Consider the following 17,206-nt stretch of genomic DNA (forward strand, 5'->3'; position numbering starts at 1 on the left):
TCTTCTTCCTCCTCCAACTTCTTCCTTCTCTCTCCTTACCTCCTAAACCTGAAATCTAACTTCAACCTCTCTCATTTGGCCTTTGCGGATGACCTGATGATCTTCTTCAAGGCTTCGTTAGCCTCTCTGGAGTCCATTATGCTTTGCTTGCAGCACTTTCATGAACTATCGGGCCTGCGCATCAACCCCTCAAAGTCCCTCATTTTCTTTGCGGGGGATTCTGAGCTGGACAAGGCTCCTTTGCTTCAGAGATCTAGTTTTCAACAAGGTCACCTTCCTGTTAAGTATTTGGGTCTTCCCTTGATCCCTGCCAGGCTTTCAGCTCATCACTGCACTCCTATGCTTGACCTCATTCAGAAAAGGCAGCATTTATGGAAAGGCAAGCTTCTCTCATATGCTGGTAAGCTGGTTCTTATCAGATCAGTCTTGCAATCTTCGTATACCTGGAATCTATGGGTGGCCTCAAGCTACTATAAAGTCCTTGGAATCCCTTTTAGCTTCCACCCTTTGGAAGGGCAAAGATACTTCCAGATTTCTTCACCCCCTTCCCTGGATTGCTGTGTGTCTGCCGAAGAATGAAGGAGGCTTGGGCATCAGAAGAATCAAAGAAGTGAACTTGGCTGGTATCTTGAAGTTAATCTGGCAGATTGCTTCAAAAGCAAAGGAGCAGCTGAGTTAACTGGATATACCCAGGGCCCCTTCAGCATGATTCCATTTGGACGGCTTCCCTGTCAGTTTCACATAAAGATAATTTATCTCCCATTTTCAAAACGTATCATTATAATTGCGATACGGATAAGTATGAGAAAATTTATTCCGCTTGGAAGTTGGTTCAAGGAATTTTAGTACTTTAAGCTAGATTTGGTCTCATTCTGTCGGTTTAGAGAATCTAATAACTAACTGATTTCCTCTAAATCAGTTTCAGCTACAGATCGTTCTCCTTTTTCCGAAAACATATCATTATAATGGCGAAACGGACGAGTATGGACAAATTAATTTCGCCTGGAAGTTGGCTAAAGGAATATTTGTACTTTATGCTAAATTTGGTCTCATTCTGTCGGTCCAAAGAATCTAAGACCTGGGCCGAAATTTCCTCAAAATCAGTTTCACCTACAGATCTCTCTCTATCTTCTTTTTCCGATCCGTATCATTATAATGGCTAACCGGACGTGTATGCACAAAGTAATTCCACATGGAAGTTGGCCAATGGAATTTTAGTTATTTTACCTGGATAGGGACTCATTCTTTTGGTCCAGATAATCCAAGATCTGGGCCGATATTTGCTATAAATTAGTTTCACCTAGAAATCACTATCCCCCATTTTTTAAACACATTATAGTGGCTAACATCCGGGCAGAATAACTTAGCCCATACTCGTCCGGTTAGCCATTATAATGTATTTCAAAAATGGGGGATAGTGATTTGTAGGTGAAACTAATTTACAGGAAATATCGGCCCAAATCTTGAACTATCTGGACCGAAAGAATGAGTCCCAATCCAGCTTATATAACTAAAATTCCATTGGCCAACTTCCAAGCAGAATAACTTTGTCCATACATGTCCGATTAGCCATTATAATGATATGCATCGGAAAAAGAAGATGGAGATCTATAGCTGAAACTGATTTTTAGGAAATATCGGCCCAGGTCATGGATTCTTTGGACCAACAGAATGAGACCCAATCTACCATAAAGTACAAATATTCATTTAGCCAACTTCCAAGAGAAATTAATTTGTCCATACTCGTCCGGATCACCATTATAATGATATGTTTTCAGAAAAAGGAGAGAGATCTGTAGCTGAAACTGATTTAGAGGAAATCAGTCAGTTATTGGATTCTCTAAACCGACAAAACCAGACCAAATCAAGCTGAAAGTACGAAAATTCCATGAACCAACTTCCAAGCGGAATAAATTTTCCCATACTTATCCAGATCGTAATTATAATAATACGTTTTGAAAATAGGAGATAAATATCTTCCCTGTTATCACACCAAATTTCTTTGACCTTTAGATTCATTTGGGAAGCATGATCCAATCCTTTGGCGATGTTGAGCACATGGGGCTCCAAAAATTGCCCTGTATCCAAAAAACCTATAGCTACTAAAATAAGATGTCCTTCTAACGAAATGCTATAACTCCAACCTTATCTTTTCAAGGCGGGGTCAAAAGCTCCTGCACATATCAAAATAGGAAAATGTAATATAGGTAATGTGCCATTACATGGAGAAGTGCAAATAGAAGTAATCTGATTAGTTACATCACAGGGAGAAACAAGGGAAGGAGGTTGAATATTCAAATCCAATGACCACCTAGAAGTATTCTTTAAGACCCAGTATGAGTCAGGCTTAGCTAATCCGTGAATTACTTTGTTTCAGAGACTCCATACCAACTGCCTCTTAGCTAGTTAGGAAAGAGATGTAGAGTTTTTCTAGCGAAGGATGGGAGAGAAATTCTGTTCTCAGTCCCACAAGACCTGCAGCCCAAATATGCTTAGTCCATTCACTCGATAGAAAAATATACCAGTAGGATTCAACACTAGATCCACAAAATATACAATAGGGATCAATCTGTATCCATTTCGAGAGATTGGCTTTGATTGAGACTCCTGCATTTAAAACATGTCAAAAGAAAACTTTAAATTTCGGATACAAAAACAGTTTCCAGAAATAATGACACCAAACTGATCTCCTTGTGGATGTAGGAGAATACTTAGGTGAGATTAAAAATTTAGCAGGTAGCTTAGTAGAGAAACTACCATCCTTGGATAAAGTGCACTACCATTTGTTAGCATCATTAGAGGTAGAAACCTTAGCAATTGATTCAATCATAATGTTAGGTAAATGCAAAGAAAGTAATGAGAAATTCCATTGATTATTGGTTAGAAACTTACTGATAGTTATTAGAAACTTACTGATAGTTATCTTGGAGTCAAAACCATTAGATAAATGGGTAATGCTTAAACCAGGAATAGATGGAATCCAAGGGTCTTTCCAAAAGAAGGAATCCCTCCCATTTTTGATCCATCTAAATACGATAGTTCGTAACATAAGAAGGATTCAGGTAATACCATTCCAAGTCCATGAGCCTTTTCTAGAAATCACTTTAGCATAAAAAATAGAATGGTAAGGGAAATATTTAGCTTTGAGAGTCTTAGTCCAAAGATCATTATTATTAGAAATTAACCTCCAACCTAATTTGAGGATAAGAGCCTTATTATGGATCTCAGCCTTACAAAGGCCAAGATCCCCCAAAGAAAGAGAGTCTTAGTCCAAAGATCATTATTATTAGAAATTAACCTCCAACCTAATTTGAGGATAAGAGCCTTATTATGGATCTCAGCCTTACGAAGGCCAAGATCCCCCAAAGAAAGAGGGGAGCAGAATTTGTCCTATGCAATATAGCAAGGATTTTTTTATTGACCCGTCAAGGTGCCGTTCCAAAATTTGAGGCATACGAAGTCAATGGTCTTACAAACCTTGAGAGGGAACAAGAATCAAGACATTGTATAAGCTAGGATAGTAGCAGGAACTGATTGGATAATAATTTTTCTTCTTGCATAAGAAAGTTGATTAGATTTCCAACATGAAAGCCTATTTTTCATTCTGTGAATTATCATACCGAAATCTTTTGAGTTTGAGCGCGAATGAAAATGTTTTGTACCAAGATAGAGAGAATCCTTGGGCATTTCTTTAATACCAACCAAGATATTAAGAGATATTCTATCACCAATGGGAATATTCTTATTAAAATAAAGCCCACTTTTACTAAAATTCACTTCTTGGCCAGAAATATCAAAAAACAAGTCTAAGACAGCTTTAATTGTGAGTAAATCATCCACATTAGCTCGACAAAAGATGAATGTATCATCAACAAATAGGAAATGAGAAATCTCCGGAGCATGCCTTGCCACCTTAATACCCCGAAACAACCCTAACTCTCTATAAGCATTTAATAACAGAGAGAAAACCTCCATTGCACAAATGAAAAGATACGGACTAAGAGGACAACCTTGTCAGATACCTCTAGAGGCTTCAAAGAAGCCAAATGGACTACCTTCTAGTTTAATGGAGAAGGAGGGAGAAGAAACAAGATTGTGGACCAGGTTACTCCATTTACCCTAGAAAATCAAAATCAACACAAATTAGCTAGACCCCATTTAAGCTTATCATAAGCTTTGATCATGTCAAGTTTGATAGCAACAAAACCTCCTTTCCCTTTCTTATGGGAACGATAATGGAAAATCTCTTGGGCGATTAAAATGTTATTGACAAACACCCCGGAATGAAAGCACCTTGGAATGGTGAAATGAAAGATAGAAGAAAGTCATTTAACCGATTGGCTAATAACTTAGCCAAAATTTTGTATGACACATTACAGAGCCTAATCGGTCTAAAATCAATGACACACATAGTCTCATCCTTCTTTGGAATAAGACATAACAAAGTGTGATTCACACCAGGCAGAAGCGGGCCACCTGAAAAAAAGTCAGAAACAAAAGAAAACACATCTAAACAGATGAGATCCCAGAATTTTTGGTAGAAATAGACTTGAAAACTATCTATACTTGGACCCTTCAAAGGACCCAAAGAAAAGACAACCTTTTTATATTTCATCCATCTCAAGGATATCACAAAGGGTGGAACGGGACTCCTTGCAAACAACCGGATCGAATAAACATTCAACAAAAGTGGGATCAAGAGGGTCAGATGTAGTAAAAATCGGGATTAAGTGAGAAGCAAAAGCATTAGCAATGCTTCTAGGGTCCTCTAGTTTTGTTCCATCATCGTCGAGGATAAAACTTATTCTTCTTTCCCATGGGTTAATCTTCGAAACAGAGTGATAAAACTGGGTATTTCTATCTACATCCTTGGTATAGAAATGTCAAGATTTTTGCAGCCAAAAGGCCTCTTCAGCCATGAAGATCCATTTAATATGGGAAACAAGAGGAGAGTTCTCTGGTCCAGGGGAATCAGAGTCTTCCTCAAGCTTAGAATTCTATGTCAAGTGGATTCCTGAGTGAGTTCTTATTTATTTTAGCCTGTTTGGGATTTTCTTTATTATATTCAGAGGTTTATCTATGCAAATATACAAGCAGGTAGTACTTGAATTCTCTGTTTTAGTTGACTGGTTCACACAGATAAGTCAGGATTGGACCCACAAACTGATCTATAGCACCACATTATTGATCAGGTCCAGCTTGACAAGTTTAGTGGCACAAGGCAAGGTGTTCAACAATAATGCAAATATTCTTGACTCTCGAGCTTCTAGTCCAATTGAGGCAGTGTTGCAACCACCCATTTCTTGCCATGAGGTGATTCAAATCTTAAAACCTTTCATAGTATGTGTTTGTCAAATCAATTATTTGGCCTTTTTCCTCTCTTGATTCTTTTTGTAGTGAATTTTTTTTAGCTTAGATATGAAGATCATTTCTAATTTTAGAAGAAAAAAAAAATTCATTTCTCTAATGGTTTCCTTTGTCTTTGACATGAGTAGGATCCATGATGGAATCTTGCAGTAGAGGAGCAAGCTAGCTAGCCATAATATGAATCCATCGGATTATGAAAAAATGAAGGGTTTGTGTGAAAATTAAGATTCAATGTTAAGGTAAGGTTCCTATATAAACTTCGATCTCGAGTAGTCTCCATGAAGAGAGAAGTGGATTTGAGTTTGAAAAAGAAAACAAATTCTTAGAAGTGTGTATCAAGACGTCTGGGCAACGCCAAATTTGATTGATTGTTCATGTTTTAAATGATTATTGACCTTATTGGTCTGTTTTTATAGTTTTATAGGTACATGTAGAGACCCAATCCATGAAAATGGACAATATTGAGAGAGGAATTTTCAGATCATTATCAGTATGGGATCATAGAGCTTGTCGTGGGAGCAGCAGCAGACAAGCATTATTCAAAGTTGAGAATTTGATTTTATTCTGTTTTTAAGAAATCTTATACAAAGATATGCTCTTGATACATTTACAAGCTTGATCACTTTGTTCAAAAATTGTAAACATTTGGTTGTATGGTTTATTTTGGATTGAAATGAGAAAAACCTCTTGGTATATGTTTAAAGTTATGTTAAGTAAAGTATATGTAGTTTTACAGAGAACACAAGATAAAAAAGAGCAAAATATGAGGAAAAAAGAGAAAATAAAAAATAAAAAAAAACTCAATATCTTTTAGCTATGATAGTCAACCGCCCTAAAAAATAAGAGAAAAAAGGCTTTAGAGGCAATAGTAAAACGCCTCTAATATTAACGTAAACTGTCTCTAAAAAATATTTTTTTGGTTACTCAATTCGATATTAATTATGAGTGTCAAATTCAAACCGAAACCGGACCGAATAAACCAAACCGAACTGAACCGAATAAAATTCAGTTAGGTTTGAGTAATTGATTTCAGCACTGAATTCCTGAACCGAACTGAATTTGGATACTAGTATATTACTATATAGTACTAATATATTACACTAATCCAGAATCCGTCATCCATGAGGCACTCACGTCCATTTGAATAAATTCGTTTTCTATCAAAAAATAATACTAATATATTATAGTATATTAATACATTATAATACTAATATATTACTAATATTCGTATTAGATGTTATAATACTACTATAATATTATTATATAATAATATGTTATAATATATATTGTAAATTATAGTTTATAGACTAAGTGCACGAACAAGAACCGAACCGTGTAAGGACCGAATAGAACTGAATAAGAACCGAAACCAAGCAGGTTCGGTTTGAGTATTGAATTTCAAAACCGATTCAGTTCCCGATTCGGTTTCAAATCAACCAACACACACTAAATTTGAACAGAATAACCGTTTCCAAACCGATTTACACTTTTAGTATGAACAACGGTAGGAGAACACGAGTCATTTCACCAAAAAAAAAAAAAAGACATACCCAATCCACAAGGCATCCGCCACTACGGAGTTTAGGGAGGGTCATAATGTACACAGTTTTAACCCACTTCGTAGAGGCTATTTACCGACTCGAACCCGCGACCATTAGATCGCAATGAATCAACCTTATTGTTGCATCAACATCCGGTTTAAGAGGCATTTCACAAACGCCACTAAAAAGACGTTTCACAAACAACACCTAAAACTGCCTCTAAAGGAAACAATTAAGGCCATTTGGCGTTTGCTTGAAACGTCTCTAATGATTAGTGACATGAGAGGTATTTATGCAGTATTTATTTAAACTAAGGCTGCAATAAGACGGGTTGGGTCAGGTTTTTTAAAACCACAGCCCAATCTTGGATCCCTTTCGAAAAAGAAACCACTCATTACCAGTTGGTAATCCAAATAACCTCGATACTTGCTTTTAAAGTGAAAATATCCTACAATCCGTCCAATTGATCAAGGGCTTGTAGCATAGTGAAGCCAACCATTTGTTTGCAAGTTATTTGAGTGCCTGTGATTCTCCTGGACCCTGACTGTTTGCTTTCCTTGGCTATCTCAAGTGGAGAGTTAAGGAAGATCGGACAAGAGGGCATTGCCACGAGCTTAGCTTAACCCAAGCCCGTCTTGTCCCTGACTCAAGGCCTAAAGACCTCAACCCAGGTACAATCCTACTGGGCTCAGCCCACCCGCACTGATTGGTCCTAACCCCGGCTTATCGTGCCTAATTCTCATTACTTCTGGTATCCTAAAGTCTCTAAAGAAGAAAAAAAGATACACAAATCCATTTAATAAATTTACAATATAACCTAAAACTAGGGATGTAAACGGATTAGATTCGACTCAGATAGTGCTATATCCGCATTCGCATCCGATTAGCTTTCGGACGGATTCGGATAGTGCTAAACAGATACGAACACGAATACGGATCAAATATTTTATCCTTTTACATGTAAATATAGCTTTTCGGATAACAATAGCCTATCCGTATCCACATCCATTTAGCTTTCGAACGGATTCGGATAGTGCTAAACAGATACGGACACGGATTCGGAAACGGATTTCGGCTATTCATTTACACCCTTCCCTAAAACAGGGCCAAGTTGAGTCGAGCCAAGCTAACCAAGGCCTCAACCCTAGCACAGCCGAGCCTGGCCTCGAGCTTGAAAAATCTAACTCTAACCTACCCCCAAGGTAGAAAAATCCAATCCAAGCCTTGTTCGGGCAGGTCCAGGCTCATAGGGCCAAACTTGCACCCCTAATTAAAGCTTTGGAGGCATTTCACAAAAGCTTCTAAAGTCAGATTTTGTTGTGCCGAATGGACTGAAACTTGAAAAGTGGGTTGATGATCTTAGGGTCTATATCTGTCCATAAAATTTGGCCTCATCCAACATGAGTGACAGATTTCTAGATTAACCAGATAAGCATGTCTGGTTGGGCTGATGGATTTCTTATCTTTGTTCAAAACTAAAGAAATAACCGAATATTTTGAGGTTGCTTAATTTGAAACATTAGATATGATACATGCACTAGATATATTAAATGAAGGGAAGAGCTAATCTCTGTCTCCTACCAAAGCTTGGTTTAAGCTAAATTAACTAGACAAGCTTAACCAAATCAGGCCTAATTCATTGACAGCTCTATTTGACAATTGACAAGCATGGGAAAATTTTTAAGAGGTTCTCAAGTTAGCTTGCTGAAAACTCAAAATTATGACAAAGGGCTATGACTACTATATTATTTTTTTCCCATTTGTACAGAAGTTTTGTAAAGTAAATCAAGAAGGGGTAGGGAGTACTAATTTCTACTCACCTAAAAGAAACCTAAATGATTTCTTCTGTTCCCGCCTTACTACTGCTGTTTTTCCACGTTTCCACTCGCGGTACTTTTCTCGTCCCTTCAACCACTTGGAATAATCCTTTCCCTGCTTGCATTCAATAAAATCAGCCAAATCATCAATATCAGAAGCTTTCCAATGGAATTCTGGTGTGGATTTCATAAACATCTCCCCATTACAGGTCTTTTCCACTATGCCTTCTACACTTTCCCTTGCACCTTGGAGCAGAGTACCTGCTGCGGTTTCTGATGGGCTATCCCCCACTTCATATCTTGATATAGAATATTTGCTGCACATAAAAAGAAGCAAAAGTAAAGGACAGTGCACAGCAGGAGGGGGGGGGGGGGGGGGATGATTTGGCCCTACAAAACTTTAGTGGGATTTCCACAAATATGACTGGGCACTTCTGCATCAAACCTTATGTTAGTTTCCCTTCTCCTCAGGTATAATTCCCTCCCCCACCCCCACTTTTCCCTTTACTACTCTTTAGGTATTGTTGAAAATACCCTAAGGTCAAGATATGGGCTAGTTCAAAATGAAACTAACCCATGCAGGCATGCTCTAGCACATTTTCTAAAAGACTTAAGGATCCTTGAATCAAGTAACGATGTCTGGCAGCATTTTCAGCTGAGGCTAATTAGGCACCAAGTTTGTCTTCTAACATTTTATATTGGAGTACATACCTCAAGTGCAGCATCTGAATCTTCTGAAATTCTGATGCAACTATCAGGTTAGAATCTCTAAAGACCTGAACGTGCACATTGGCAAATATGTTTAAACACAACATTGATAATAGAATTTAGATTGACAGCAAAATAACTATAAAACCATCAATTTCATATTGAAGGAAAATCACCTGTGGGACTTTATCTATAGAAGATCCGGAAGAGAAAGATTGATTTCCCAATCCAAGCAATTCCCTCAGTGCATCTAAACTCCCCTCTTCAAAAAGAAATAGATTCATCAGTGTCATCATATTGAATATGCATCCCTTCCATAAGAACTCTAGCTCTCTGCCAAAGCTGAATAGTAACAAGCCCACAAAATGCATAAACATCAGCTTGGACTCCTTATGTCTACTTTGGGAAGATCCCATTGCTTCAGGAAAGAGCTTTTGCACAGGCTGACTAACACAGCACTGTTGAAAGCAGCCAATAATGCCTATTATAAATTCATACTCCTCACAACATGAGTAATCTTTCAAAGTTCTATGGGATTCTGAACTCCCCTTTTGCTTCATAAACCAAACAGTTTGCAGCAGTGAACTGCTAAGTAACTTCAGTGTTGAAGCAAGAAGATGAACTTCTTCAAAACCTAGATACCCACTTTTGTGAGTTGCAGTACCTTCGAATTCATGAGAAAGAATTCTTGAGATTATGCAATTTAAAATCGACAGGATCTCTTCTCTTGATGACTCATCAAGAACAGATTGATTATCCTTCATGTACGAAATAGAGGCATTCAGTAAGTCAGACTTCTTTCTGGAGTTGAGATCACAAAGACATGAATGTTGGGAACAGGCCAATTCAGTAATTTTATGATTAACTTTACTATATGTGACTGGTCGAATATAAAATTCAAAAGATGGATGCCATCCTCTCTTCCATGTCGTCGGTCGAACAGAAGAAAATGTCCCAATGTAAACTCCAATAAGATCATCACCAACTTGTAAACTAGATATGATTTGAGTGTACAGCATGATTGATCTTTCTAATGCTGATATGTAACAATTCATAATGGTGAGATCTAATCTTGTATTCTGGGGAGTAATATTAATACCAATAGCCCTAGAAACCATGAAAATTAAATGTGCTTGGATTATTTTTGGTGCAGAGGATATTACAGGGGAGCCAAGCAATGCAAGAGATGCAGTCAAGCTTAGTTCGGAAGTCCTCAAGTCCTTGGTGTGCCACCAGAGGGAGGCATTATGTAACTTGCTAGAAGCTTGTTCATCAGAAAATGATAGCAGAAAGTGAGCAGATATCACCTCCAGCACATCGTCACTATCATCATGACTGCTGTGGCTCACAAATAGCTTTTCACTCGCAGAAGAAATAGAATCTGCTATCATAAAATACTGTCTCAAATCTCTATGCAATAAAAGCTCATCAACAAAGACCTGGAGATAAATTTCAAATTAATTTTCCCATTTCTACAATGAAATTCCATACAAGTGCCTCAGCTCAATCATAAAAAAAACATTGAAAACCAAAACATATGATCAAGATTTCAGAAGAGTTGCCTTGTTTGAACGTTGAAAATGACAAAAACATTTAGATAAGATCAGAGCATACCATCAGAATTAAGAGTGATAAATGTATGCCAGTGGCATTAATAAAGGGCCAAGGGAATTTGATCCCATCAATACTGTGAAAAGTCAATCCAACTGAAAGTCACTAATATTACAAATAGTGTATTCATAGTTTTAAATTTCAGCTGAGGTTTTGGAACTTTGAGGTTTCATCTGACCCCAAAACTACAATTTTAGAGTTCTAATCAAGACACAAAAGAGTTGGAAGGAAGAGAACAAAGGAGGGTAGGAAGAAAAACATACAAAATGTACAAGGATAATGATTTTGAAGAAATTCTTCCTCAGGATCTCAAAATTCTATTTAAAAACCAATAAATTTTAGTTTTATTCAAAAAGAATCATAACATCATGAGTGTAATAGAGGGGGATCCCCAAGGAGACCACAACCATGGCTATGCATTTGTGTCACATTAACTATAGAACTGTTGGAAGACATTCATAGTTTACATATGGTTACCTTAGATTTTCTCAATCAAGATACATGATACTGATGCCTACCTTTGAATTAAATATATACTTAAGCTATATTTATCTTTAGACATGATGATTGAATATTTGAATCTTCGAAGTTTGACATAAGTGCTGATCAAAGCATAAAATAAACAAATAGTACAGTGGTTAACAACAAGACTACCTCTAGCAGTGAGCAAAGAAAAGTAATTGGTGAACCAGCTTGTTCAACAATACACATGGAAGCATTGTACTCCTCAACATATGTGGTGAAGCCACTATCATTAGCATAAACACATTGACGTGAAAATGATCTTCTGAACCTTAATGCATGTTTCTCACTATCCCCCAGGTTGCATGAAATATGCAACATTAAATCCAAAGAACATAATTTGCCAAGTATTGCAAGAAGAATCTTGCATTTTTCCAAAAGAAAACCATGGTTAAATTTTAGCAACCGCAGCATGCCCAAACAACATCTCAACAGCAGAGTCAAGTCTTCTAGATGGACCAAAATATCCAAATCCAGCCTAGCACTTTCAGATACAGAGAATAACTGTTCAAACTTATTAGAAAGTTCTTTGAAGAGAAAATTGGAAAGAGTACAAATATCAGTAAACGATGGATTGAAGTTAGGCTGATGGCTTTCCCTATCTGAATCATTTGAAGCTCCAAATTTTGGGGAATACTGTGACAAGTTCATAGATAAATGGACCACAAAGTAATACAAACTTCTCAGAAGCACTGGCTTTGGAACCTGCAAAATTCAGATTACTTGCATTATAAATGTTACAAGAATTTTCAATGGAAACCAAATTAAAGAGTTTGAAAGACCCCAACAGTTAGAGAAAAGAACTGCACTACAGCACTTCACAAAGTCAATTCGGCACAGAAGCTAGAATTGGAACAAATAAAATTTAGAGGGCAAAAGAAAAGCACCCATGTTCCACTTAGTACTACCCTTTAATCTTCTTGGGCTGATTTTTTATTTTACAACTTTTAATACATAACTCCATTCATAACAAATGGTACTGATGAAGGCCATAGTTCTAGATAAACCATACAATTCACACCAATAAGATCCATTCTAGTTCCCAGTGCAGCAAAACAGACCTCAATCGAACAGATTTGTCCAAATCAAAGACAAAAGAGAGAATCTCATGCTACAACTAACAAAACACTAACTTAAACACTTCTTCCAGAAGATTCGTCTACAAATATTGCCTAGAACCCAGATTTGTATAAGTGGAGCTGGCCCGGACAGGAAATGTTCATGAAGATCTGAAACCGCATCGAAGAAATTCAGGGAAAAAAAAAACCCAAAAGGCCAAAATGGGCACTTTTGAATTTTTCAGGACACCCACTAGGGTTTCGAAGCTCGAAGGAGTAATAGAAGAAGAAAATTCATCATGGGTCCCATTTTAAGAGCTGAGTTAGTTCTTTTTTATTAAACCCATGTCAATAACACATAGAGATGAGAGATTTACACCAAAAAAGAGTATCAGAAAACCTCTGCTTTCGCTTTTTGGAATGAGACCCCAATGATCCTGGAACAGAATTTAATCCTCTCTTTTTGCGGGGAGAAGAAATGGTAGCAATCGGGTGGTTAAATGTTTAAATTGATCATGGGACCAAAAAACAGCAATACACATGCATAAATTGGGGAATAATTACCTAAATTCCAAATTTCAAAGCAATTATAACAGCCAAAATAAATGCAGATAATATCCATATTCCATTCCAAATTCACAACCTATTATATCATCCAATATTATCCAAAATAATTGATCTAAAGATCAATAAAAGATCCAATCCAAAGATCAATTCAAGATCTAACACCCATCATCCTTTTTCCTAACCATTTTGTCTAAGCTTTCAAGCCTCGAGACTCTCAACTACCTAAGTATTACAATCAAAACCATCCATTCCAATATCAGAATCAACTGTAGCGCTTCCAAGGAGTTTATTTGAAGTACAAATATCAAGTAACAATGGTTGCGACATACAGAAGACAGAATGCATACAAAATTACAGAAAGTCTACAGGGATTTACTAAATAAAGAAAAGGCTGAAAGTTGAATTACAAAAATTACCAACTGCATACAGAAGTAGGTTGCACTGTATCGAAACAGAGATTAATATTTAAGGAATTTACCATGGAGCACAGAGCACTACTATCTTCAACAACATTTTCTTTCAGTTCCATTATAGAAGTTCTTTCTTGAGATATATAAGGCTCTATACAAACTTCGGTGGTTAAAGACGATCACTACATTCCCACAACTGGTACATAGTGATCCTATTCCCAACAAATATGATTTTATTCTTCCTTCCCCAAGTGGAAATAGATCAATCTACAGTGAAAAGAAATCAATTTGGTAAGCATTCCCTAAAGGGTGAGTAAGGAAAGGAACTAGTGCTAATGAAACAAATATTGCACAGAACATCCATGGTCCATCTAGGGTGTTGCATGGACAATGCGACTAAAGGTATTTCAGACATCATGTTATCTTCTTCGTACACATCAGATCTTGCCCACAATGAATTTCTTTAATACTTCACATGCTAATTGATATGAGGATTAACCTCCAAAAAAGAGTATAACAAAGTCAAATGCTATGGGAGACATCATCCTCGCTTGCCCCACTCCACTTCAATCATCCTATTTTAATTCTCTGGGAGACATCATCCTCTATATTGCCTTCTTTATTTTCGATAGAACCTAGATATCTGAAAAAATCACTATGCACACCATGTACTCTGTCTTTGCTCTACTTATCTTAAAACCTTTTGATTTCAAGGTAGATTTCCACAACTTGGCGTTAATTCCTGTTTTTGTCAAATCCACTAACACAATATCATTAGTGAAAAGCATACACCAAGGGATCTCATCTTCTATGTCTCGAGTTAAATCATCTATGATAAGCGCAAATAAGTAAGGGCTTAAGGTAGATCCTCGATGAAGCCCAAGCGTAATTGGGAACTCACCACCTTAACCCCCCGTAGAGCTTACGCTAGTCACCACGCCATCAAACATATTTTTGATGATGTCCACGTATTTACATGGCACCCTTCTTTTATCAAGTATGTGCTAGATAAGTTCTCTAGGGACTATCGTAGGCTTTTTCAAGGTCAATAAAGACATATGAAGATCCTTCTTACCCTCTCTATACCTTTCCATAAGTCTCCTAAGTAAGAAAATAGCTTCCATCGTGGCTCTACCTGGCATAAAGCTAAATTGGCTCTTTGAAATGGTCGTTTCCTTTCTCAAGTATGTTTCGATAACCTTCTCCCATAACTTCATTGTGTGGCTCATTAGCTTTATGCCTCTATAGTTATTACAACTCTGAATGTCACCTTTATTTTTATAAATCGGGACCACGATGCTTCTCCTCCATTCATCCGACATTTTCTCTGTACTCAAAATCTTGTTAAATAACTTGGTTAGCCAACCTAAGCCACATAATCCTAGGCTCTTCCACAATTCAATTGGAACTCTGTCTGGGCCTGGTATCTTGCCTACTTTCATCTTTCTTAAGGCGTCTTTGACTTCAGACAGTCCAATTTTGCATACATATCTATGGCAAGTGGTGTCAAGATGAGTACTATAGCTTGTATGGGCATTATTACTCGAAACATCTTCATTTAGGAGACTACAGAAATACTCATTCCATCGCTTCCTACTGTCTTCATCTCTTATTAATACACTACCATCCTTCATCTTTTATACATCTAACATGGTCAACATTTCTACTCATCTTTTCTCTTGCTTTAGCTATCCTATAGATAGCTTTTTCCCTTTCCTTTGTATTTAGGTTGTTATAAAGGTCATTGTATTTCCACACCCTAACATTCCCCACTATCTTCTTCGCTTCATTTCTGGAAGATTTATAACTTTTTAGATCCTCTACCTCCTTAGTCATTTGCCATGTTTTAAAACTAGCTTTCTTAGTTTTAATGGCTACTTGGACCTCATCATACCTTTCGATTCCCTTAATATCTCCTTTGTGACCTTCTTAATACAAGCCGTCATCTCGTTCCACATTGAGTTTGAGTTGCCTTCAAGGTCCCACCTACCTTGTTCGACCATTTTATCAATATAAATGGCCTCAAGGAATCTCTTTTTAATATCCATTACTTTACCTTAGGGCAAATAGGAGACCCTTTCTTATGAAACTGCGACATGAGGCGCATATCTAAGACCACCAATCTATGTTGAGTGGTTAAACTCTCCCCAGGAATAACCTTACAGTCTTTACAAAACAACCTATCAGACTTTCTTGTTAACAAGAAATCTATTTGGCTAGAATGTTATCTACTTTTATAGGTGATCAAATGCTCTTGTCTCTTTTCAAAAAAGGTGTTCATAATACATAAAGCATATTCTACCGTAAAGTCTAAAACAGAGGTCTCCTCCTCGTTCCTCTCCAACTCCATAGCTTCCATGAATGCCTTCATATCCTCTACAATCTCTCCCAACATGACCGTTCAAATCCCCCCTCCAATAATATTCTTATCCCCTGGACTAAAACCTCGCATTAGTCCATCCATGTGTTCCCAGAATTGGATCTTACTACTTTCATCCAATCCTACTTGAGGAGCGTAAGCACTAATTACATTGATGACCACTTTCTCCAACACCAATTTGATGGATATAATCCTATCTCTAATTCTTTTAACATTCACCACGACACTCTTAAGGTCTGAATCCATTACATTCCCACTCCACTTCTATTACATTGGTCTCCCGTATACTAAATTTTAAAGTGTCCAACACCTTAGCTTTTATTACCCTTTCCTAGCTTTTATTACCCTTTCCAAATAGTCTCCTAAATGCAGGCAATATTTATTCTTCTTCTCCTCATAACATCTATCAACTCCATGCTTTTACCCGTTAAGGAACCAATGATCCAATAAGCTAATCTAATCCTACGCTTAAGGACTCAATTCTTAACTCGCACGTGTCTAATGTACGGGCAACCTTGCCTACTTGTCACCGCATCTGGGTGATGATATGGCGCATTGCTTAAAGGGAACGCCCTAGCAAACGGTCGATAAAACATAAAGCTTAAAAAGAAAAGGAAAAGAAAAAAACTCAAAAGATAGGATCCATGCAAAAAGATTGGCTGAATATAAATAGTACAGTACCGGCTGCCTACCTGACGCACCAATAAATAGAAAATAAAGATTTATATGGGAACGAGCAAGCTAATAAAGGAATGCAAGAAAAGAGCAACCCTAATGCTTCAGCATCAAATAAACAAAAGAAAGTAACATACATAGAACTGCTTGCAAAGAGGGATACCAGTAGACAGTACCAAAACGCATACTGTAGAGGTGCACAGTATAGGTGCTAACAAACAAACTGTTCACAGATAAACAACAGTGGCCAACGCATTAAAAAAAAAAAAAAACAACAACAACAACAGTGGTTAACGCATTAAAAAAAATAAAAAACCAACAGTGGCCAACGCATAAAATGTTCAAGAAAGTAAATATGGCACATGAAGCAGATAAAGTAACAATCTAGATACAGCAGTAACAGTAACGTAAAGTAACTACAGCGAGGGAGACTTAACTGGATGCAATACAAAACACGAAATACAAAAGGTTATTACCGCAGTATAAACCAGGATAACCAAGCGGCACTTCGGTTGAAGGTGCTGAGGACTCTTACCGGAGTGATGTAATA

At 37.2% G+C, this 17,206-nt stretch overlaps 1 protein-coding gene across 2 annotated transcripts; it reads right to left on the reverse strand.

Annotated features, from left to right (window-relative positions):
• Positions 1-9,537: 9,537 nt before the first annotated feature.
• Positions 9,538-12,333, reverse strand: LOC122660952. 2 transcript variants are annotated; one of them, XM_043856217.1, is made up of 3 exons: positions 11,699-12,333; positions 10,098-10,872; positions 9,538-9,914 (listed from the first exon to the last, which is right to left on the reverse strand). In XM_043856217.1, the coding sequence occupies exons 1-3, from the start codon at positions 12,215-12,217 to the stop codon at positions 9,553-9,555; spliced, it is 1,656 nt and encodes a 551-aa protein (XP_043712152.1). In that variant the 5' UTR covers positions 12,218-12,333; the 3' UTR covers positions 9,538-9,552. The 2 variants fall into 2 exon arrangements, with proteins under 2 accessions (XP_043712152.1, XP_043712151.1); XM_043856216.1 differs by having other exon boundaries at positions 9,538-10,872; positions 11,699-12,329.
• Between the last annotated feature and the right edge of the window lie 4,873 nt (positions 12,334-17,206).

The sequence above is a fragment of the Telopea speciosissima genome, chromosome 5, assembly GCF_018873765.1.
Source record: "Telopea speciosissima isolate NSW1024214 ecotype Mountain lineage chromosome 5, Tspe_v1, whole genome shotgun sequence".
NCBI classification, from domain to species: domain Eukaryota; kingdom Viridiplantae; phylum Streptophyta; class Magnoliopsida; order Proteales; family Proteaceae; genus Telopea; species Telopea speciosissima.

Coding starts and splice junctions, on each gene's coding strand:
- LOC122660952 (XM_043856216.1), bottom strand. CDS start 12,217: ATGAACTTGTCACAGTATTCCCCAAAATTTGGAGCTTCAAATGATTCA. Junction 10,873..11,698: donor TTCTTTGCTCACTGCTAGAG/GTAGTCTTGTTG, acceptor ATTTATCTCCAG/GTCTTTGTTGATGAGCTTTT.